Below are 22,252 nucleotides of genomic sequence, written 5' to 3' on the forward strand. Positions count from 1 at the left end.
TATTTTCCGAATCGGTATTTAGACGTAAATCAGTTTTATCGTACGAACATCCTATTTCAGTTTGTGCTTACATTCTGATTTCCATCATAACTGCAACCTCCCTTTATAGATTCGCTTTAACTGCATCTTGCTTGATCATAAGTTAAAGTGATTTACGAATCAGCTTTTCTACCGAAATCGCTCTTATCGTACGAACGCAGTTTTAATCATCGAAAGTTTTCCGCTGCACTAATTCACCCCCCCCTCTTAGTGCTCTTGATCCTAACAAGAGAGAGTTCTAATGGAGGTGTGAGAGGGATACCTTGTAAAAGAGGGTTGTAAAAGGTTATCTCCTGAATATGTGAAAAGGAGAAGAGGGGTGTAAAAGGATAGTTGGTCTTTGTCCATTGAAACAAAATCGATAATGGATGCCGGTGGCCTCGACGGAAGAGGAATCGGCGAAGTGGATGTAGGTCACGACGATCGAACCACTATAAAAATCTGGTTTGCGTTTCTCTTGTGCAATTTACTTTACTACAAACTATTTTACTTGCTTTACATCCACTACGCTCTTCTGTACGCTTTCAAGGTTAATACCTTTACGAAATGGTTTTTCATCGGAAACGGATTTAATCGCAACGAAGTTTTGAACCGACATAATTTTTACTACTACACTAATTCATCCTCCCTCTTAGTGCCGACTCTTTTCCTAATAATATAACTATCTCATACGTGGATTTAAGTTTTATGGATTTTTACACATCAATCTTCGCACGACGACGAACACTTTTTTGAGAAATTTGAGGTTTTTTGTTTTTTATTCTTCCGCTGCGTATATGATGTCGCCCTTAGATTTTTCTACAAGTAATTAATCTTTGCCTATTAGAAAAAAAAAATCAGTAGTAAAAGTTTGTTGGGAAACTTGGATAAAGCATCACATGTCCTGAAGTGGGAGATTTTGGTGATGATGGTGTATTTTGCATCCAAGTTTTTTTTAGTTATATCATTACATGTTTATATTCATCAAGTGCACTAATTTTTTTTAAAATTTAAAAAATAATAATAATAATAATAATTTTTATATTATAATTGTTTAAAAAATAAAAATTTATCAGTACATTGGAACCATCGATTTCGATTTCGATTCCAAAATCATTTAATTTTAATTTTAATTTCCATGGAATCGAAACCAATTTCAAAATCAAAATCGAGGATTTCGGTTCGCGCCCAAAATACATCACTCACTCTTTTCGCATGTGCACGGGTTTGACCAATAGGAAGAGCGCTCTGCTGAGATCCGACTCACCATTTCGTCCGAGGCTCACAGTGAGCGAACCCTAACACTTCGATAGAGAGTCGGAAGAAGGGAGGAAAAGAACGCGGTCTCGTCCGACAGCAAGTCATGTGTGGTTCCCTCGTAATCCACGCCCACCCATCCGTCCCTCTTCGTTCGACGACAAACCGAGCCGATTCGGGCCTCCTCCTACTCCCCCCAAAACGCAGACTCCGCCCTCGGCCGCTAAACCCATGGCTACAACGGTGACGACGGCGACGGTAGCGTCTTCCTCCTCCTATGTGGCCTCCATCTCTCGGGTCCTCTGCAGAGACAGTGGATCTCAGTCGCGACACGCCATGGCCGCCAAGTGCTGCTCCTTCTCGTCATATATTGCCCGTTGCGTCCCCCAACCCCCTCATGGTACGCGCTCTATCTGTTCTGCTAGCTGGATTCATGCGGCTCCGGCTGTGACCAAAACATGGCGCTTACTGTTCCTTCTGTTTCAAGATTAGCTTTGGGAAGTGGGTCACCGATGCCGAATGGAGGAAGAGGAAGGAACGAGGCGGTTGCTTGCTCGATGGCGTCGCCCATCATCCCGGTTTTGAGGTGTGTCCTTTTTGATCGATTTCGTCGCCGACCATCTAAATTTAAATAGAAACACATGAAGTGAAGTTAAATCTGATTTGTGTGATTAAATCTACTGCGGTGAACATATGTTATAATTTTCCTTTTCAGATAAATGATGAGATTTATATTTCCCAAAAAAAGAAAAAAAAAAACATTTACAGCTCTTTCGTTGGCCCCTAGTAAATCTGGTGTGCATGTTGCATACATGTATTGCAATGACGCTTGACTTTGACTACAGATGGACATATCGTTTAACTATTCCATTTGAGATTACACATGACAATTTTTCATTAGCAAACCATAAAATACGTACAAATGTTTGTATGATACAAATGTAGAATTGTTTATGTAAAATTACTCTAAAGTGGGGCATACCTAGGGATCAATTTCCATGAGTTTACATGCATGATAACACCAACGATTAATAAAATTCTATTGTAAGACTTATGAAAAATATTATGCAATTCACAAACACTTAAATAATTACCTCGGTATATGTAATATCATGAAAAAACATTAATGCATTCATTGATGCTAAATTTTCTTGAAAATGTGGGGGCTTTCAAATTGCATTAATAGTGACACTAGTATCATGTTTGCATATATGAATTTGTTTAATATGTGCAATAATCTATATGCAAGACTTATGAAAAGTATTGTGCAATTCACAAACACTTGAATAATTACCATTGTATATGTAATATTATGAAAAAAAATTAATTCATTGATCCTAAATTTTCTTGAAAATGTGGAGGCCTTTCAAATTGCATAAATAGTGACATTAGTGTCATGTTTTCATATATGAATTTGATTAATATGTGCAATAATTTATAATCTTTTATTATGATAAATTGTAATTACATATTGATATCTATAGTGTTATGTTCAGAAATGATATATTCTATATGAAGAATAATATGCTTATTCTTATCATGAATGCTAGCATTAATTAAAACAAAATTAACATAACTATAAAATATGTCATCATAAAGGTATTTATAAATTGACTATTGTCTTGATATCATCGAGGGGGATGGGTTTAGCTTATAATGGGTCTTCCAACCATGCGAACCCAACCCCTGTGATGAGAAATCCCTGAAGGAGGTTCAATATGATAATAACTAGTTGATTGGTACACCAAGGAGCATGATTGTGTGGCATATTAGTGTACTATATAGATTGGAGTTCAATTATAATCTCGTTACTATGTTGACGAATGCTCCTATATAGAGCCATAGGAAGAGTATAACTCTTAAAGAGACCTGAGATAGTATTTTCACGAGATGTGACTCTCTGTACGTCACTGGTAGATTCTTGCAGTTAAGGAATCGTTACATTATCTCATGAATAAACAAGAGATACTCGCGCATAGCCATTAGTGCATAAATCTATAAAGATATATTTCATACTATATTTGAGTTAGTTGGACTCTAGCTTGAAGGAATGTAGCTCAAGACTTGGTTCACACTATTTTCGATGAATACTTTCTTCACTAAATAAAGCTAAAGATACCTTATTTACCACATAGTAATTGCACCTATAATATTTTATTTATGTATTTATTTGAGTATTTGGAAATTTTGAGTTTTATGGGGGATTGTTGGAACATTAATGAGAAGACTCTAAATTTCCTTTTGCATACTTGCTGAATTTTCTTTTGCACACTTCTGTTGCAGGGACATCTAGAGTTGAGGGAAATTGTTTCCCCCTCTTATTATTCACTCTCTGTCAAGTCATTAAGTGACTTGATGGATAAGATGGTAGGTCAAAACCATTTATATGTGTGAGATTGGATGTTCATTGACTTGTTTTTTATTTTACCTTTTTACCCTTGTTGCCCTTGCTGTAACGACATTTTTTTGTCGTTGCATCGCCCATGCGACATGTGACTTGGGAAGACCCTATGACCCACGAACTTCCGTAGATGGAGCCACGACGTGGCATCATACGGAAGATGTTATAAAAGTCTGCTTCTTCCTTAGCGAGAGGTAACATTCAAAAAACCTTAGATGGATCCTACCCAGTTGTATCTTGGGATGGTTTTCATGATCAAACCTGCACGAAGGCTCGAATACGTCTTAGGACAGCTATTCGTGCCTTCGGATCTTTTCTAATTTTTTTTCTCAATTTCAATCGCATGTTATTTGAATAAATTTCTTACTTGGATTGATTTTATTTATTTTTTCCCTAACATAGCATGTTCTTGTTGCACTAGAATCTGTATTTCATTCTGGCTCATCTTAGGGATGATGTGGTTAACAATCAATTTGTGATACAATATGAGTATTTTATCTTAAAAAAGAAGTACAATTTAGATTTGTCTTATCCAGCATGCTTAAGTTTATATTTGCTTATTTTCTTTGAATAATGTCCTTTTCTAACTCCATGCAATTAAAATTATCTTTTGCTAGAATCTAGATACTAGTATGATGCATGGTCGCCTTTTTCATTGTGAACTAAATTTACAGGAGTCGACAAGTTTTGTGTAAAGCTGAAGCAAATGCTTCTGGGGATTTTCCAAATAATCCTGTGGCTGAAATGAGCCAGTATGAGAGTATAGTTGAACTACTTACGACTCTTTTCCCTGTTTGGGTATGATCCAATTGTTCATCTTGTTAAATCTGCATTAATCTCCTCTCTTCTTCCTGAGTTTGCTTTCAGCTTTAATATCGAAGTTATAGCAAGTGGAGTTATCCAAATAAACTCCTTTCTATTTGACAGGTCATACTAGGGACTATTATTGGCATATACAAGCCATCTATGGTAACAACCCTTTCCTCCACTTAAGCCATTTGATTTCAGAGCTGTTTTCATTGTTTGTGTTTTACAACTTCCTATTTTGCTTCTGATATAACAGCTTTCTAACTACCTGATATTAACTTTCTGTCGATAGGTTACCTGGCTGGAGACAGACCTTTTCACTGTAGGTTTGGGATTCCTGATGCTATCCATGGGTTTGACGCTTACATTTGAGGATTTCAGAAGATGCTTGAGAAACCCATGGACAGTGAGTTGCTCGAACACCTTGATTATTCCATGGAGATTATTTGTTGATGTTCACTATCACACATCTTTTATTTCTGTTCCATTTGCAGGTAGGCGTAGGATTCCTTGCACAATATTTAATTAAACCTTTGCTAGGCTTTGCGATTGCTATGGTATGGAGACCCTATCTCTAGCAGTATTAAGATTAAACCTTACTGTCCTTTTCTTCTTTTTCGTCCATAGCAAAGATTTCAGATTTTTAGGACTGATTTAAGAGATGATTCTGATGCAGATTTATCCTTGATATTTTTGTCTGATCTCAAGTAAAACACGTGTTCTATTATTGCGAACTGATAGTAAATCTGTAGTGATTTCTTCGAATCCGTAAAAATGTGTCCTTTAGGAGGCTTTTGATTGATAAATACCAAATACTTTATAAACTCAAGAATAATTAGAGCCAGCCACTTATAGTTGGTGATCTTGTTTACTTGGTTTCATGAGCTACTAACAAACAAAAACAACTAAAACATAACCATGTAGCATAGAATAAATTATATCATTCTTCAACAAGCTTGAGGAAAAACTGAGAAGTCATAAATGGTTGAAAGGAAAAATTAGAATATTCAAATCTGCAAGAAAAGGAAACCTACATTCCATAAAGCCTCGGGTCCTGGAGATTTTACACCAAGAAATTCATTTCCAAATTCTCTCCAATTATCTGTTTGAACAATTTTGCAAAGATGAGAATGTTTGTCAGAATAAATTATTGAAGCAAACCTTTTAAGCATAAAATGATAAATTATATTTATTTTTAACATCTTAGCACTTAAAAAAATCCAAGACTATTACAACCACATAATGATGTTTTAACTTTTAAGTGCTGTGACTATCCGACTTTCTATTCAATATGCTTCTAAACCCAATATCCATCAAAGCATATTCATTTGATTCTTTATATAGCTTTTCTCATGCGCTTTTGTACATAGAAAATTGTATCTTCATTTTAGGCTCTCCAAACTCCAAAGCATCCGATATCTCATTTCTTATATGAAGTATTTTGCTAGTTATGCTAAAAACGAATTGCTTTGTCATGTTGTGTTTGTTGAATCTTATATTTTTGTTATTTGTGTGTGCTGAATACCATCCTTCCTCTTACTGCAGACACTGAAATTATCGGCTCCTCTTGCAACTGGTCTTATTCTGGTATCATGTTGTCCTGGAGGCCAAGCATCCAATGTTGCGACTTATATATCCAAAGGAAATGTCGCACTTTCAGTCCTTATGACAACGTAAGTTTCTGTATTTGGTGTTGTTTGGTGATCCCTAATTGCTTATACGCAGACCAAAATATCCTGAATCCTCATGATGAGCTACAAAATACCTGGGAACCTATATTTTTTTCCTTAGTCCTACCTAGGATCTCAATTTTTTGTGATTCAGGAAGTGCAAGTGGATACTTCTGTGAGCAACACAGTTAATTTACACAGTTGTGTCAGTGTTAATGATGAAATTGGAAAGAACTCATTTGGTATTTGATTGAGAAAGTGATTGGCATCGTGCTGGTTGTATGAGGACAATTACTACTAACGTTATTAGTATATTACTGTTTTTCTTGCTCTCTGTCCTTGCTGTTTGTTGATATATGCATGTGTAACAGTTATTAGTTGCAATATGATATTTTGATAATAGTCTAAATAAGTTGATTATACTCAATTGAAGTAGGCACATGACAAGTTCAAATAAAATAAGTTTACTGTTTAAGGGAATCTTTGTACAGTTAAAAGCTTGTCTTTATTAATATCACGGAATTTATGTCTTAGGCGTCGTGATGTATGATTTCTTTTCCCCATTATTGCGAGTGTGAACTTTTAAATGATGAACTTCCCTGATAACAAGGTACGTTGTTTCGGGTATTGGACTTGTATCGGTCGCTGGCTGAACCGGTGCGTATCAGTCCATAATGATGTCCTGACATATGGAACACCCCCTACATCGATATGTCCCGGTGACTCGAAGCAGAAGGAACAGATGACAGTGGAGGAAGAGGAAGGAGCAAGGAGGAGGAATAAAGAAGAGGAGCCAGTGAAGAAAGAGCAAGGAAGAGGCACATACTCGGTAGGTGGTGCACGGCTTAGGATAAGACAGTTTTTTCTTTTTATATGGTCAGACTGGACCACTCGAAATTGGGTGATCCTCATACCAGTACTCACTGCCCATTTCTTACCAGTCAAGGTGAAATGGCATTCCCTCCTGAAAATATAAGCTTTATTGTGTTCCTGACAAGTGGAATCCCTTAACTGAGACTGAACAGCATATTGAATGTTTGTGGTATTGCAAATTGCAGAGATAGTGATACTTTTATCTAGTTGATAGGGGCATATTATGTGGGAATTTTTATGACCATCTACAAAATTATACACAATGCCATTAATTTGTTAATCACTGTAAAATAAGATATTCACCATGCTCAAGTTTTGCTAAACATGTTTCAAGATCTGGATGCTGTACTGGTATGACTCTATCTTTATATTACAGAGTTGAACTTTGATACTTTGTTTACCAATTCGGTGTGAATTTATTTGTAGTTTTTTTTTACACTGAAATTCTTCTTGCAAACCATGTTCGGTGTGATTTTTATCACCACACTAACAATTGTTCCTCTAAAAAATTTTCAGTTGTTCGACAATTGGTGCTATAGTCATGACACCCCTTCTTACTAAGCTCCTTGCCGGCCAGCTTGTTCCTGTTGATGCAGCTGTAAGGATATGCTTCCTTCTTTTTAGATACAAATAATCAGTGGTTTTTGACTGGATATATTGTATATAAGACATTCATAGTTTACTAATAGAACAAAAATGTTTCTCTTCAGGGATTGGCCATCAGTACTTTTCAGGTGGTTTTGGTGCCCACTATTGTTGGAGGTAACTCTTTTTTTTTTTGGAGAAGCAGCTAAAAAAATGATATGTCAATACACACAGAAAATTTGACCTCTGTGTATTTTGATTCATAAAACTAGAGCTCAAAGAATGACACATCCGAATGGGAAAAGATGTCATGCATATAACACAATCACATACTTGCTACCTACACACTGTAATCACACTCTTTCTAGTACTTTCCTTTCTCGGATCCTGTCACTCTACAACAGATAAAGTTTCTCTGTAGCTTTGATTTTCTCATATCCTCCTAGAATTAGTGGGTCCACAGAGTGATAAAGGACCCTTAAGCTCTTCAAGTACACTATAAAATGGTGAGACATTTTTTTTGTTTTGTTGGGGTGGGATCTTTGAAATTTTTCTGAAGCACGAGATAAGTGTGCTGGAGGGAGAGAAGTGTATCTTTACCCCAGATTTGTTGCTTTTGCTTGTACTTTAGACTGTTCCCATTACTTTTCTCCCAAAGCAGATGTAATCTACAAATTATAATTTTGAATATGGTGCTTATAGCCTATGGGATTAGAGGGTCTGGAACTTCTATTTATAGGGGGTCTAGTAGATTATGCAGGCTTCCCATCAAAGTTAATGCACTCCCCAAGGGCTCCTAAGGAGTGGGCATCACCTTTCCAATCACCTCCTGCATTGGACTTGAGTCCTGTACAAAAGGTCTCTACTCTGAGGAGGGTAGTGTAAGCATGACTTCTTTTCCTGTTGGATGGAAAGTGTAGCAACTCCAGCTGATATAACATCTATCAGATTTAATTTATGTGTATAGTAATAATAATTTCCTTTAAAATGTTCAGCTTGCATGCATCCAGACCTAATAATGAACTTAATGGTTTGTCTTTGGCAGTGTTGTCACATGAGTATTTCCCAAAGTTTACTGAGCGAATAATCACACTTACGCCACTGATTGGAGTTATCCTTACCACATTGCTATGTGCAAGCCCTGTAAGTATGCGTGACAGTAAGTTTAAGTTAATATGGAGTAATTTGCATATCTGAATCTCTGATTTTGAACTAAAGTGCTATTTGCTAGTTTTCCTAATGTTTTAGTGCTACCTATGATTTCTATTATTGGTGAGCTTTAGTCGCAGAGGAAAAAGTTAGTAAAAAGGGTTTTATTGGTTTCAGAAAGACATCATTACTCATTTCATAGTTTCATGGATCATTCTGGAGAATATCACTTTCCACTGCAGCGAATTCTAGTTTGACATGCACTGGTTGATGATCGAGGGATGTTGTCTGGGTGTCATTTGATATTTTCGTTAGCACCATTCTTTGAATGAGATAAATAACTTTTTATTTTATTCTTCACAAGATTGGGCAAGTTGCAGTAGTCTTGAAGGCTCAAGGAGCACAACTTATTATTCCTGTAGCTCTCCTTCATGCTGCAGCATTTGCTCTTGGTTATTGGTGTTCAAGATTGTCATCATTCGGGGAATCCACTTCTCGTACCATTTCCATAGAATGCGGAATGCAGGTACTATATCTGTACTCAAGCTAGTGAAAAAACCAAACCACTTGAATCAAATTACATTTTAATATTTGTAAAAATCAATCAGAATACCTTTGCAAAAGTTAATATGTATATTGTGAAAATGTTCATTTTTGTTAGTGGTTTTAAAGAAAGGCTTTTTTTTTTTTCATTTGCACATGTATCATGAGCTTGCGTCTTTGCTATCGACATCCAGTAAGTTGCAAGCTTCTTTTAGAATAAACTAGCATGTGATATTCTTGTAGCATGATACCACAGTAATCCTGTACTCACTTAGAATCAAGGGCCTTCATAAATATTAGATTGTTTTCTACAAGAGTTTCCCTTACTATCAATCGAGGGATCCTAGATAATCAGACTTTAAATTAAGCACTCCTGCATGTTTCCTGTTCAAATTATGCACGAAGTATCATATAATTTTTTTTTTAAATTCTGTTTGGCATAACTTGCAGAATCATTAGTATTTTTTGGAATTCCATGTTTCAATATGCTTTTCTTCGATCTGGTCTCATGCTAGTTCAATTTTAACATCTGCTGGTAGCACTTGGCATGTATTACAAATACGTGTTGCAAATCCTTGGACACTTGGACCTGCTAGAGGTGGCTTTTGTAGAGATTACGATGAGAACTACTGAAAATGCTTTCTGGAAATTTAATTTGCTGCATGTCTTTGGTGCAGAGTTCTGCTCTTGGATTTTTGCTTGCCCAAAAACATTTCACAAATCCTCTCGTAGCTGTTCCTTCAGCTGTCAGTGTTGTCTTCATGGCGGTATGAATTTTGGTGGAAGCCACATCGGCATTGATTCTTTATTATTTTTGTTTTATATTTTTTAGTAATGAATGAATGTTTACAAAACCTTTTACAGTCAGCGCTTACGTACATGTGTGCTGCCTAAAGTTGCTAAGGTGTTGTCTTTGAATTGGTCTTTGTTCACGATACGTCTATTTTTGGCTGGCAAAGACATGGCAACTGGGTTTTAACCTGGAATTAGTGAAAAAATGGTTATTCTCGGAATCTGACATGAAATTGTAGCAGATCACAATCTTTTAGTAGAAGATATCTGGTAAAAATTTGGTTTCTTTTGTAAATCCCAATGTCCGAGTTTAAGGCTCGGAGATCCGTTTTGTTTGAAATGGATATAAAAAATAAGATAGAAAATGCTTGATTTTGTTTCAGCAAACAAGTTTCTTACCGTAACTTATCACACTGCATCTTATATTTTGACAGCTTGGTGGGAGTGCCCTAGCCGTGTTTTGGAGGAACAGGCCGATTCCTGTGGATGACAAGGATGACTTCAAAGAATGAGGTGATTCTTGTTCTTTGGTTGCCATTGAAATCTCGAAGCTATTACTGAGAGGTCATATTGGTAGATGCAAAAGTAGGATGTTTAATCCCCGTGGATTTTTTTTTTCTCTTTTTGTCGGAGAATTTGTTTGGGTTTCTTGGTCTGCAGAAATTTGAGCTAGCATTAGTCTTTTATTGATCCTTCCCCGACAAGACTTTCTTTTTCCGACATGCCAAAACCATTCATTTGAATAAATTGCAGTTGGTTGTGTGACTACAGACAGACGATATTATTTTCATCTTAAAATCATCATTCAGAATCAATATAGTTATGATGGTTTTATGTCTGTGTCTTATAATTTTTTACTTATGTTCAATGCCATTATTGGTTTAGATATTATTATTCTTGATGATATTTGAACTATTAGTATAATAAGTTTAAATCCTTAGTTACGATTATCATTGGTTTATAATATTTAAATACAAGTTTATGATAATAAACTCATATGCTTTTGTAAATTTCTTCAAATTCTTTTCGATACTATATATATATATATATATATATATATATATATATATATATATATATATATATAGGTTAAAGTGAACAGGTGACTTGCGATATCCCATCGCACGTCAAGAACCATAAAGACCAGCGTCACCATGTCGTCAATCCCCATCCTCCTCATCCCAGCAGCAGCAGCGTCACCATGTTATTGTTGTTGATGATGATGATGTTGATGGGTTTCTGTAAGAGAAAGAGCGAGGGATTTGGGGTGATCTTTCCTATTCAGGGAGATCTCCCATGAGATAGGGAGGTGGAAGCAAGCAGAGAGGATTGCTGAAAGGCTTACAAGGATTGCTGAATAGAACTAGGAAACAGTAAGCACAAAGAACGAGAAGAAAACTTAAATTGCTTACAAAGGATTGCTGAAAGGCTTACAAGGATTGCTGAAAGGCTTACAGATTGGTTTTTACTCAAGTAAGGCTCTGGTTTTTTTTCCGACCGATGCCTTGCAAGAGTCTGGGCGAGGGTTTATATAGAAAGGAAGGATAAAGTCGGGTGCTCATTGGGCCCCATCGCACTTACATCCATTCCTTTTATATTCCTTTGTCCAGCTGTTGCCAGCTTTCGAACTGAGCGGCTCCCCGAGGCCCTCGTCGTCGTCACCCAGTTCCAGAAGCAGTGGAACTGAGCGGCTCCCCGAGGCCCTCGTTGTCCAGCTGTTGCCAGCTTTCGAACTGAGCTTGACGAAACGAAGCCCTCGTCGTCATCACCCAGTTCCAGAAGCAGTGGCACTGAAACCATGTCGCCGATAGGTCAAGCTCGTCACCGAAAACTCCTCTCCTCAACACAGCCTCGGTGACTGCAACCCGGCGTGAGCACCACTGGAGTTACTAATGATTAATTTGCTGGGCGACGTGAAAACACTGGCACGAAGGACGTGCCGTGTTCTGAACCCCTTGGCCGGGGATTTGACCGTGAACGAACGTGACAGGCAACGGTAGCCCAAATCCAAATCCAAATCCAATCTCCTCTTGCAGCCAGCCGATCTGCAACAGGACCCGTCGACTAGCTAGCTAATGAATGATGCAATCGCTGCTCGATGATTCTTCCCTGCATCATGTACTCATCATCAACCTTACGGTCGCGTTGCCGTCTTCTCTCTCGCTCTAGACATTATGAGGAAGAGTGGAGCCTCGCGTTCGACGCCCTCCGATTAGTTTCACCTGCGTAATCCCAATTAGATCCTCCACCCTCTCCGTCTCTCGGCAGAGAATAACCATTTAGGGAGAGAGAAAGAACCAAATCCTTTGCCTCAGTTCTCACGCATCTCCACATTTCACACTCGTCGTTGTCTTCTTCTCTGTTCTGCAAGCAGAAACCTCCCCCATTAAACCCCCCGCGCGAACACCCCGAGTTCCAAAACATCCACTCTCTCTTTTCATCCTTTCTCGACCCCTATAAGACCCCGTCCGGTTCCTCTTCCTCCCTCGCTCGTTCACAGAGCGATAGAACAACCTGAGCATAACACAGCCATAACGCAGGAAGAACCCAAAGAAGCAGGAGGGAAAACAGAGTAGAAGAGAGGGCACATTGGTTCCATGGGGGAAGCCGAGGTTGATTCGAGCCCATCTACATGGCTGCCTGGCCCCCTCATTGTCGGCGCCGGCCCCTCCGGCCTCGCCGTCGCGGCCTGCCTTGCCGACGTCGGAATCCCCTCCACCGTCCTCGAGAAGTCGAGTTGCGTTGCCTCGCTCTGGCAGCACCGCACCTACGACCGCCTGCGCCTCCACCTCCCGAAGCAGTTCTGCGAGCTCCCTCTGATGGGCTTCCCCGACGGGTTCCCCAAGTACCCGTCGAAGCATCAGTTCATATCCTACCTGGAATCCTACGCCACCGCATTCGGCATCCGGCCGCGGTTCGGGACCGAGGTCCTGGACGCGGCGTTCGACCGGGGAATCGGGGCTTGGAGAGTCCGGACTCGCGGCGGCGAGGATTTCGTGAGCCGGTGGTTGGTGGTGGCGACGGGCGAGAACGCGGAGCCGGTGGTGCCGGAGTTCCCGGGGATGGAGCGGTTCGGCGGGCGCGTCGTCCATACGTGTGCCTACAGGTCTGGTGCTGACTTCAGGGGGGAGAAGGTGTTGGTGGTCGGCTGTGGGAATTCCGGCATGGAGGTAAGCTTGGACCTCTTCCGCAATGACGCGAGGCCTCACATGGTGGTCAGGAACACAGTAAGCTTCCCCTTCTGCTGACTATCCTCCCTCGCATTGTATAATAAGCCCAATCTTTCTTCTCCACCATCTGTAATGCTCCGTCCCGATCGGTTCTGCTGGTGTTCAGGTGCATGTGTTGCCCCGAGAGATGTTAGGGTGGTCGACGTTCGTAGTAACCATGGCGCTCCTCAGGTGGCTGCCGCTGAGGCTGGTGGATCAGTTCCTGTGCGCCATGGCGCATCTCATGTTCGGCGACACCGACCGGCTCGGCCTCCGGAGGCCCAAACTGGGGCCCATGGAGCTCAAGAACCTCGCCGGCAAGACTCCGGTCCTCGACGTCGGCGCCCTCGCCCTAATCCGATCAGGAAACATCAAGGTGACGACCTTCCCACACGCTGCATGCCCTGCATTTGATACATCCTCCTCGTTACATCTCATTATTATTGGCATCATTCTTATATTAAGTGAATCGGAAAACTCTTACGAACAAGACAAAATCTCCATCAAATATATATGTATATAGTTTTCTCGAGCTCGACTGTTGTTATTGCTAAATGTTCTATTTCTCTTCCGTTGCTTTCACGGGTGCGAAGGTGATGCGAGGGGTGAAGGAGATAACCAGAGGAGGAGCAAAGTTCGTGGATGGAATGGAAGAGCAGTTCGACGCTATTATTCTGGCGACGGGTTACAGGAGCAACGTGTCTTCCTGGCTCATGGTAATATATATATATATATATATATATATATATATATATATATATATATATATATATATATATATATATATATATAAATGCTTCACATGCATGCCTTGTCTCTTTCCCCCTTCTTCCTCGCAGGAGCAGTCGACCGTGGTGTGGAACCATGGATTCTGGTTCATTAATATGTTGTGGAGATGGTAGTCTGTACCATGCAACATATATAACGGGTCCAAAAGTAAATGGTTCTCTTCTAGCAATCATACATCGTGGTGATTGATGCGCGCAAACGCTGTTGTAACAATGGCAGGACGACGGTGGTCTGTTCACGAAGGAAGGCATGGCGAAAGACCCGTTCCCTGGAGGTTGGAAAGGGGAGAAGGGACTCTACTGCGTGGGCTTCACCAGGCGCGGCCTCCTCGGAGCCTCCCATGACGCTCTCAACATCGCCAGGGACATCCTTCTCCAGCGGAACAACCCCTCCTCCCACCATTTGGCCAAGCAATGATGGTGAGGCCGCCTGCTCCCTCCATCTTCTTCTTGTGGTGGATGAGCTGACGACCGAGACCTCGTGCTCTCCGTCTCTGTACATAAACCCAATTTTGCATGCATGCAACACATATATATCTCCGGGATGTGGAAACGGGCAAAGTCGTCTCCTTGGCACGAAAGCATTGCCTCTCGGAGAATGCTAAAACAAGAGAAGTTGGAGGGGGCGTTCGATCCTTCCGTGGCCTGAAATCGTTAGGAGGAACTCCGTCGGAGGTTGTCTGCGCTTGCACAGTGATGTGGACCTTTTCTGCTTTGGCTTCTGCCGCGGCATTCATAGCTGCGAGCTGGAGAAGAAGGCAGACTTATCAGGGGAATAAATGACACCATGGGAAACCTTGTGATCCTCTGGTGCTCCCTTCAATGACTCTCCACATTGAAGAAGATGCGGCAGAAGAAGAGGTCACGCTTTGTTGGGTGAAGTGCGTCGCCAGTCTCTTACGTTAAACCTCTCTGACAGTGAATTAATGGAAGCAGAAACACTAAAGAAGGGACACTTCATTTCTAACCAGTGTTCTGAGTCCCCCAACCACACCACACCACACCATACCACTACTTGGGGATCTATCTCTTAGGAGCAGTTTCTCACCATGACTCCTCCCATCGTTTGCCCGATATCTTGTGTGCTGACTTGCATGTCCTTGTCATTGCTAGACCTGTACTGATGATGATGCATGTCGTCGATGATGTCGTCGATGGAGGTCATCAGCTCGACGGGACGGCAGCGGCTATAATGATGAGTAATTGCTTGAGGAGATGGATGTACACCTGAGTGGCGATCGCCGGTGGCTTCATTGTATGGAACACCCTCAAAATACAAAGGTCAACTCCAATAAAGTCTCCTCGGTACTCCCTGCCCGGTCCCTATCTGAATAATTTAGACAATGATGGGGCGCTACCTATGGCTGCACTGCCACCACCCACTGCATGCTTGGCTTGTACGTATCAGAATGAATGCACTGCGTCAGCCATGCGTAGCAATTAATCCTCCCCACTCCGAATAGGCGTGAAAAATGGGGAAAAATCCGCAAAGATCATCATCGATCGACAGCACGAGAATTGAGACACCCCACGCTGGCACCACGGACTGCTTGCTGCATGCGTCGTGTCCGCAACTACGTGTACGTGCCGTGGGTGAGGGGATCTATCTATGGGCCCCACTTAAATAGCTTTGGCATGTCACTTCGTTCGATCACGATTAAATCCGATCGATTCCGTATCAGATCTATCTATGGATGTTTGTTCGTCTTCGTTGTCACCCTGAAATTAAATCCGGGTCGGATCGATCACTTCTAATGATCCGATAAGTCTTCCCTAAACGACGCGGTGAGGTAGAAATGCATACTCTTCCTTGATATGGGCCGAGGACCATAAAATGGGGGGGGGCCTCATTTGGAACGGATCAGGATATGTGTTATTATAACTAGAAAATTAGGATATATTTATTTATATGTTGTTTTTTTGTTTTCAAATTTAAACTTCGAGAGTGAAATATTCTTTCACCTGATAAAAAAAAAAATATAATGATTTCGTCAAAATTTATCATATACACTATCAACCTAGGATAAATGAGCCAAAGATATGTTGGGTCCAACCCATAGGTGGGCTTGGATCGGACGATCAATCTGATTTATTAAAATAAAACGAGGAAGTGGAGACGTGCATGAGAGAGAAGCATGCGATCGGTGAAAACGTAGAATAAGAAGGGAGAGAAAAGGAGAAAGAAAGTTAAAGTTTTGAGTTTTTTCTATATGATCAAGCGATAAAACTTTATTGATTTTGGTCCAAATTTTATGTAAAGAATCATTGCAATAAGCTCTATGATTTTAACGATTTCCATATGCGGTTTGTCCTCTCTGAGATACCTTTTTGCAATACTTACTTGGTAAAATCTAATTTTATTTTTATGAAATTCATGTATGGTGATGATGATATGTTATTGTTCAACTAATATTTGTGCTCTTGATGTTATTATTATTGAATCTCGTATTTTGATGATGAAACCACTTGATATGTATTTATATCTTAATCTACGCTTTGAGTGATGCGGGATGCTTCGATCAGGATAAGACAATTAAAGCAGGAAAAATCATGTTGTGCCGGAGGAACATGTCAGAAGATTGGACGTCAGGCCGGTGGATCAGTCGACGTATCGACAGAAGGCTTCGGGCCGTGGACTCGGGCATCGGTGTCACGCCCCTCAAAATATCAATAATATTAAAGATTTTTTAACACAAATCCATCCAGGATCCAATCACGCATTTGAGGTCACTAAGAAAACATTCAGATCAAAACTTGACCTCTATAATCTATAAATTTATAAACCCTATGCAGTTCATAAACATACAACACATCGCTCGATGATTCATAAAATCTGAACCCAACTCACCAAAATAATAACCACAACATAAATTCATAAATTTATAAACCCTGTGTAGTTCATAAACATATAACACATCGCTCGATGATTCATAAAATTTGAACCCAACTCACCAAAATAATAACCACAACATAAATTCACAAGTGTGGGAGTTTGTACAATCATAAAACCAACGTTTACCATAAGTTCATATCGTTACACGAATTAAACTTAACATTCCAGAATCTTAAACATGAGAGGTCCTTTAAACTTTTACAAAATCCACAAGTTTAGATTCATCGTCAACATTTCATTAGATGCAGCATGTGCTTATACAACAAAAACATATATACTAATAAAGATCTGCCCAAAATCTTTTAGCTTTCCATTGCCTCAGCCCAATCTTAACATTTAAGCAAGTGACAAGCTATCCTGAAAAATTTATACAACAACGGGGTGAGCATATAAAGCTCAGCAAGTGACTAACATATCCATGTCAAAAGAGGACAATTTCCAAAGAGATAAAGTTTCAAAATGCAAGGCAGAATATAAGAATTCATAGACGTAATATCATTAGGTGCAGAATCACAATTGTCATTTCAATCATACATATTTAGTTCATAACAGATGGGGCATAGAGTAATTGGAGTATATCAGCAACGAACGAAACATTTTGGAGCATATCAATAATAAATGAAATATTTCGGAGCTTATCAATGGCATATGAAATGTTCCGGAGCATATTAATGGCGTATGGAACATTTCGGAGCATATCAATGACGTATGAAATGTTCCGGAGCATATCAACGGATATGGAACATTTCGAAGCATATCAATAATGAATGAAACATTTCGGAGCTTATCAATGGTGTATGAAATGTTCCAGAGCATATCAACGGCATATGGAACATTTCGGAGCATATCAATAACAAATACCAAACAGAAGCTCAAACGTCGTCTTTGACGTTGCATTCATATCATTCTTATCCAAAGCATATACAGAAACATATAACCAAAGCTTTGGATATCATATCAAACATACAGAAGGTGAAGTGAGATCATAACATAATATGGTACATCTATTTCTGAATGACCACCAAACATAAGTCTCTCACGTCTGGGAGGTCTCCCACGTTTGGGAGCTCCATCCACCCACGTCTGAGTGAAGTCATAGGGGCCGACAGAGCATCTCAGGCTCTATGCATAACTCCCTTCACCATTTCTAGCGAAGGTTCACAATATCCTACAAACATCAGAGTACAAAAGGATAGTATGAACAATGAATAGCACATATCGGAAGCACACGCGGAACAACAAAACATACATGTGCCTTTACGAGTCAATCCGAAGTAAGCAATAATCTTTCACAATTATATTCAGATTTGAAAGGAATTAAAAGCAAGGGCACATATGGAATCCAAGCAATCACATACAACTCAATTCAAATAAGAAGGTTAGATGAATTCGATATCCAAAGGAATGAAACTAGAATAGGCACACATTGAAAGCAAATGCGGAACAATGGGTTATACCTGTGCCTATATAAGTCAATGTGATATAGCATAAACGTTACACAATATGTTCAGGAATGGTAATAATTTATAGACAAGAGCAAATGAGAATTCAAACATTAATATAAGCCGCAATTGAGTGAAGGGAACTGAACAAAATCTATTTCCAAACGAACAAAAACAGAAGATACGAAATCGATCAAAGCTCGATTTCTGACAGAATTCGAGAGGCTCATTGGATAAATACTTCAGATTATCAATTATGCTCCAATACCCTCAAGAAGGCTATTGTCAAAAGATATATCAATCTATTTTCTATTGAAACAAGTTTCGTATGAATCATGGTTTCCAACAAGGAGTTACCTTTGATTTGGTAACACAAGGTCAAAAACAAAATCACTGTTTTGCAGAATTCATAGGGTCGGATTCAACAGATAATAGGGTAGGCATTTGAATTTTAAAATTTTCAATCTATATGTTAAAAGAAAGGTCTACAAGTCTAGTTTCGAACGAAATCAGTTTGGTACAAATCAGAATTTTCAACAGGGACTTATAGGTATTTTAGTATCAAAAGGTCAAAAATTTTAATCCCTGTTCTACAGTATCTATAGGCTCATTTGAAATAGACGTTTGGGTAAGTATTCGGTGTCCAAAATCTACAAAATCAGTGTCAAAAGAAAGATATAAGAGTATAATTTCAAATGAATAAGGTCCTGTCTAAATCTACATTTGGTGCTAAAAATTATGGCTGAAATAGTGTATAGGGGTCAGTTTATCGAAAAAATTTCAGATCCTTGGTTTTATGTCCAAAGAGAGAAATATCAGATTCTAAGCATAAATCTTTCAGAATCAATATAGGAATATAGACTAATACTTCTGTAGGATAGGGTTAGAATATTTGCCTTTGAGAATTTTGACCTTAAATGAAAAGATTTGAGCAAGAAACCTCAAAGCCCCAAATTTTTTTTTTTTTCTTCTTCCCCCTTTTTCTTCTCTTCTTCTTTCTTTCTTTCTCCTGTGCTTCCACGCAGCTGCCTTCTCTAGTTCCTTATGAACGAAGGCAGAGAGGCTTAATCGGTGGGATTTGTAATTTTATGTATTTTACAGTTTAGTCCTTGTATTTATTATATTTATGATTAGGTCCTTAGGGTTTACATATAGGTCCTCAGATTTTTTTTTAACAAATCCTCCAAATCTTATGAATAAGTTCTCAGATTCATACTTTGGCTCTTTTATCAAATTTAAAATAGATACTTACATTATAACTAGAAACTTATACGAAAATTCAGAAATGAGGGATGTTACAATCGGGCCAAGAAGAGCGGGTATTGTGCCAAGGATATCGGAATTGTGGAGTCAACTGACCGATTGGGCAATAGGCTGCAGGAGAGAACGATGCGCCGAAGAATCGAACGAAGCGTCGAGGGACCAATGACATGCCGGACAACTTGGTTAATTGCTTAGGATTAATTGTCTTGATCGAAGTTTTGTTTTACATGTACAGGATTAACTACGATGGAAGAAAGACATGCAGCAGGAGTTGCACCGGAGTCAAGACTATGATGTTGATATATCTTTTTGAAATATCTTTTTAATGTGATGTTAATATTTTGAGATGCCTATTGGAATTCATGACATGAGATAATTGAATCCTTGACTTACTCTTTATCTGGCTTGAAAATAGATGTTTAAAATCTTGCTTGATGAGTTGTTTTATAAGATTTTGCCTTTACGTCTTGAACTTTCATGCTTATATTGATTTGGCATATAAAGACTAAGGCATGCTTAGATGAAAAAGAATCACTTAAAAAATGCTTTTCCCATCTGATTGAGATTAATGATTTCATGATATTTTATGAATCTCGAAATTGATTTTGATGACTTGATTATGAGTTTCAAGTTAACGATTTGATTTGAATGAGTTTTATCTAAATCATAATCTTGGTCTTGCAAAATTGGAATCACAAATAATATCTTTGGTATTCATGAATTGATACTCACAATATGAAAGTATTGGTATTCATGACTTGAATTTGATTGAAACATTGCATGCTTAAATTAATCATTCTCCTATGTTTCAAAAAATTTTTAAAAGCCTTATGAGATGACTGAAAATTAATTTGTTTTATGATGAATCACGAATCATAACTTGATCTATGATATTGATATATTTTAATCATGATCCTTGGTTGTATAATTCTTTTGCTCTATTAAAAGGATTTATCGAATGAATCATATCCTTCTTGAATTTTCTTGATATCATGACATGATTTTGTAATTTGGCTTGTATAATGATTAAAAAATTTTTGCCATTGATTTCTCCCTTCTTTTCGGTAATGACATAGGGGGAGAAAGATTGCTAGCTCAAGGCAAATGCTGGCTAGCTTGTACTCTTCCCTTTTTTTTCGACAAAAACAAAGGGGAGAAAGCTTTTGCTAGTTAGAACATGCAAACAAAAGCAAAGTGCAATCTTGCACAAGAAGCAAGTGTTGAATTGTCATGATTGAACTTAAGAATCTTGTTATGCTTTTGTGCATATACATTGTGATGAAAATCTAGCTTCATGTTACAAAAACTTGTATATCTTTTAAAATAGCTAGAGCTACTTCTCCTTTTGTTGATGACAAAAGGGGAGAAATATATGAATTGATACTATGAGTGCTATATTTGAATGAGAAATATATGAATTAATGCTATAAGTGCCATATTTGAATTTGAAATATGTTAAGATATCAAAAGAAGCTTGCATCTAAATATATGGTAAATTGATAATCGAAATGCTATGATTGGCATATACCATGTTTGCATCATGTTAAGATATCTATAACTTGCATCTTAATTTTACTTGCTAATATCTTGCCATGTGATGAAATGCTACGATTTGTTGCTAAAATGATGTATGCAATACTTATGCTTTTTATGTGATGTATTGCATATGATGTGAATCATGATTAAAATTGCCTTAATTTGAATTCAAGGTTTATTTCAATTATGGAATTTTGAAAAAAGAATGATTACTCACCTTTATCATGATTTAGAAATTGACATAAAGGGTCTTCTCTTCTTTTTTACAATGACTAAGGGGGAAATAGCTTGCACAATTCAAAAAGAAAGCAAAAATTATACTTATCAAAAGAGAAGAAATTGCTATCTTCAACATCACCGAGAATTGCTAGCTTGAAACATCAAGAAAATACAAAAATGTGTTATCGTGCCTATCTCAAGAAAAGCAAATATGCCAACTTACATATCTTTGAATTTGCTAGCTTGTAAAACTTACATATTTCAAGAAGCAAGGTTGCTTTCTTGAACATCTCTAAATTGCTAGCTTGCAAGTTCTAAAATATTATAAAATTACTAGATTGCATGATGATAAAAATTTAATATTATGTTTTTCATGCAATGAGTTGAACTTATATTACAAACATAAGAATAGTTGTACTTCTCTTTTTTGTTGATGACAAAGGGGGAGAAGTATGTTGATGATATAACATGTTATGCATAAGTTTATGCATATGTTCATGATGACGTGTTGCAAGTATTCATGATGAATATTGCAATGACTTGAATTCGAGGTTTTATCAATATGACATATTGATAGGGGGAGTTTGTTTAAATTCCGGGAGTTAAGGTTAACTCCATCATCAAGTGGTTGTCATGATAAAAAAGGGGGAGATTGTTGAATCCCGTATTTTGATGATGAAACAACTTGATATGTGTTTATATTTTAATCTGCGTTTTGAGTGACGTAGGATGCTTCGATCAGGATGAGACAATTAAAGCAGAAAAAATCATGTTATGCCGGAGGAACATGTCAGAAGATTAGAAGTC

At 38.5% G+C, this 22,252-nt stretch overlaps 2 protein-coding genes and 1 long non-coding RNA gene across 7 annotated transcripts; 2 read left to right on the forward strand and 1 right to left on the reverse strand.

Moving 5' to 3' along the window:
• The first annotated feature begins 1,299 nt into the window (after positions 1–1,299).
• On the forward strand, positions 1,300–10,929 carry LOC103974132 (probable sodium/metabolite cotransporter BASS2, chloroplastic). 5 transcript variants are annotated; one of them, XR_001976557.2, is made up of 14 exons: positions 1,302–1,675; positions 1,768–1,861; positions 4,351–4,474; positions 4,604–4,645; positions 4,776–4,889; positions 4,978–5,040; positions 6,029–6,156; positions 7,543–7,624; positions 7,737–7,788; positions 8,657–8,754; positions 9,125–9,286; positions 9,981–10,070; positions 10,168–10,365; positions 10,530–10,781. XR_001976557.2 is itself a non-coding variant. In XM_009388892.3 (13 exons), the coding sequence occupies exons 1-13, from the start codon at positions 1,507–1,509 to the stop codon at positions 10,605–10,607; spliced, it is 1,296 nt and encodes a 431-aa protein (XP_009387167.2). In that variant the 5' UTR covers positions 1,303–1,506; the 3' UTR covers positions 10,608–10,929. The 5 variants fall into 5 exon arrangements, 3 of the variants coding, with proteins under 3 accessions (XP_065047407.1, XP_018677274.2, XP_009387167.2); XR_010514962.1 differs by lacking the exon at positions 8,657–8,754 and having other exon boundaries at positions 1,300–1,675; XM_009388892.3 differs by lacking the exon at positions 10,168–10,365 and having other exon boundaries at positions 1,303–1,675; positions 10,530–10,929.
• Positions 10,700–11,585, reverse strand: LOC135678480 (uncharacterized). The gene is made up of 2 exons (XR_010514967.1): positions 11,508–11,585; positions 10,700–11,334 (listed from the first exon to the last, which is right to left on the reverse strand). It is a non-coding gene; the product is annotated as an uncharacterized LOC135678480 (long non-coding RNA).
• A 122-nt stretch (positions 11,586–11,707) lies between these two features.
• Positions 11,708–15,350, forward strand: LOC135678475 (indole-3-pyruvate monooxygenase YUCCA1-like). Its single transcript, XM_065191351.1, has 4 exons — positions 11,708–13,322; positions 13,432–13,680; positions 13,898–14,020; positions 14,313–15,350. The coding sequence occupies exons 1-4, from the start codon at positions 12,693–12,695 to the stop codon at positions 14,508–14,510; spliced, it is 1,200 nt and encodes a 399-aa protein (XP_065047423.1). The 5' UTR covers positions 11,708–12,692; the 3' UTR covers positions 14,511–15,350.
• The last annotated feature ends 6,902 nt before the right edge of the window (positions 15,351–22,252 follow it).

This window comes from Musa acuminata, chromosome BXJ1-1 (assembly GCF_036884655.1).
Source record: "Musa acuminata AAA Group cultivar baxijiao chromosome BXJ1-1, Cavendish_Baxijiao_AAA, whole genome shotgun sequence".
Taxonomy (NCBI): Eukaryota; Viridiplantae; Streptophyta; class Magnoliopsida; order Zingiberales; family Musaceae; genus Musa; species Musa acuminata.

What these genes read in the sequence shown, in the direction of transcription:
- LOC103974132 (XM_009388892.3), top strand. Translation starts at nt 1,507, where the DNA reads ATGGCTACAACGGTGACGACGGCGACGGTAGCGTCTTCCTCCTCCTAT. An exon ending in GCATATACAAGCCATCTATG is followed by an intron (nt 4,646 to 4,775) that starts GTAACAACCCTT and finishes TTCTGTCGATAG; the next exon opens with GTTACCTGGCTGGAGACAGA. An exon ending in CTTTCAGTCCTTATGACAAC is followed by an intron (nt 6,157 to 7,542) that starts GTAAGTTTCTGT and finishes AAAAATTTTCAG; the next exon opens with TTGTTCGACAATTGGTGCTA.
- LOC135678475 (XM_065191351.1), top strand. Translation starts at nt 12,693, where the DNA reads ATGGGGGAAGCCGAGGTTGATTCGAGCCCATCTACATGGCTGCCTGGC. An exon ending in ACATGGTGGTCAGGAACACA is followed by an intron (nt 13,323 to 13,431) that starts GTAAGCTTCCCC and finishes GCTGGTGTTCAG; the next exon opens with GTGCATGTGTTGCCCCGAGA. An exon ending in ACGTGTCTTCCTGGCTCATG is followed by an intron (nt 14,021 to 14,312) that starts GTAATATATATA and finishes TAACAATGGCAG; the next exon opens with GACGACGGTGGTCTGTTCAC.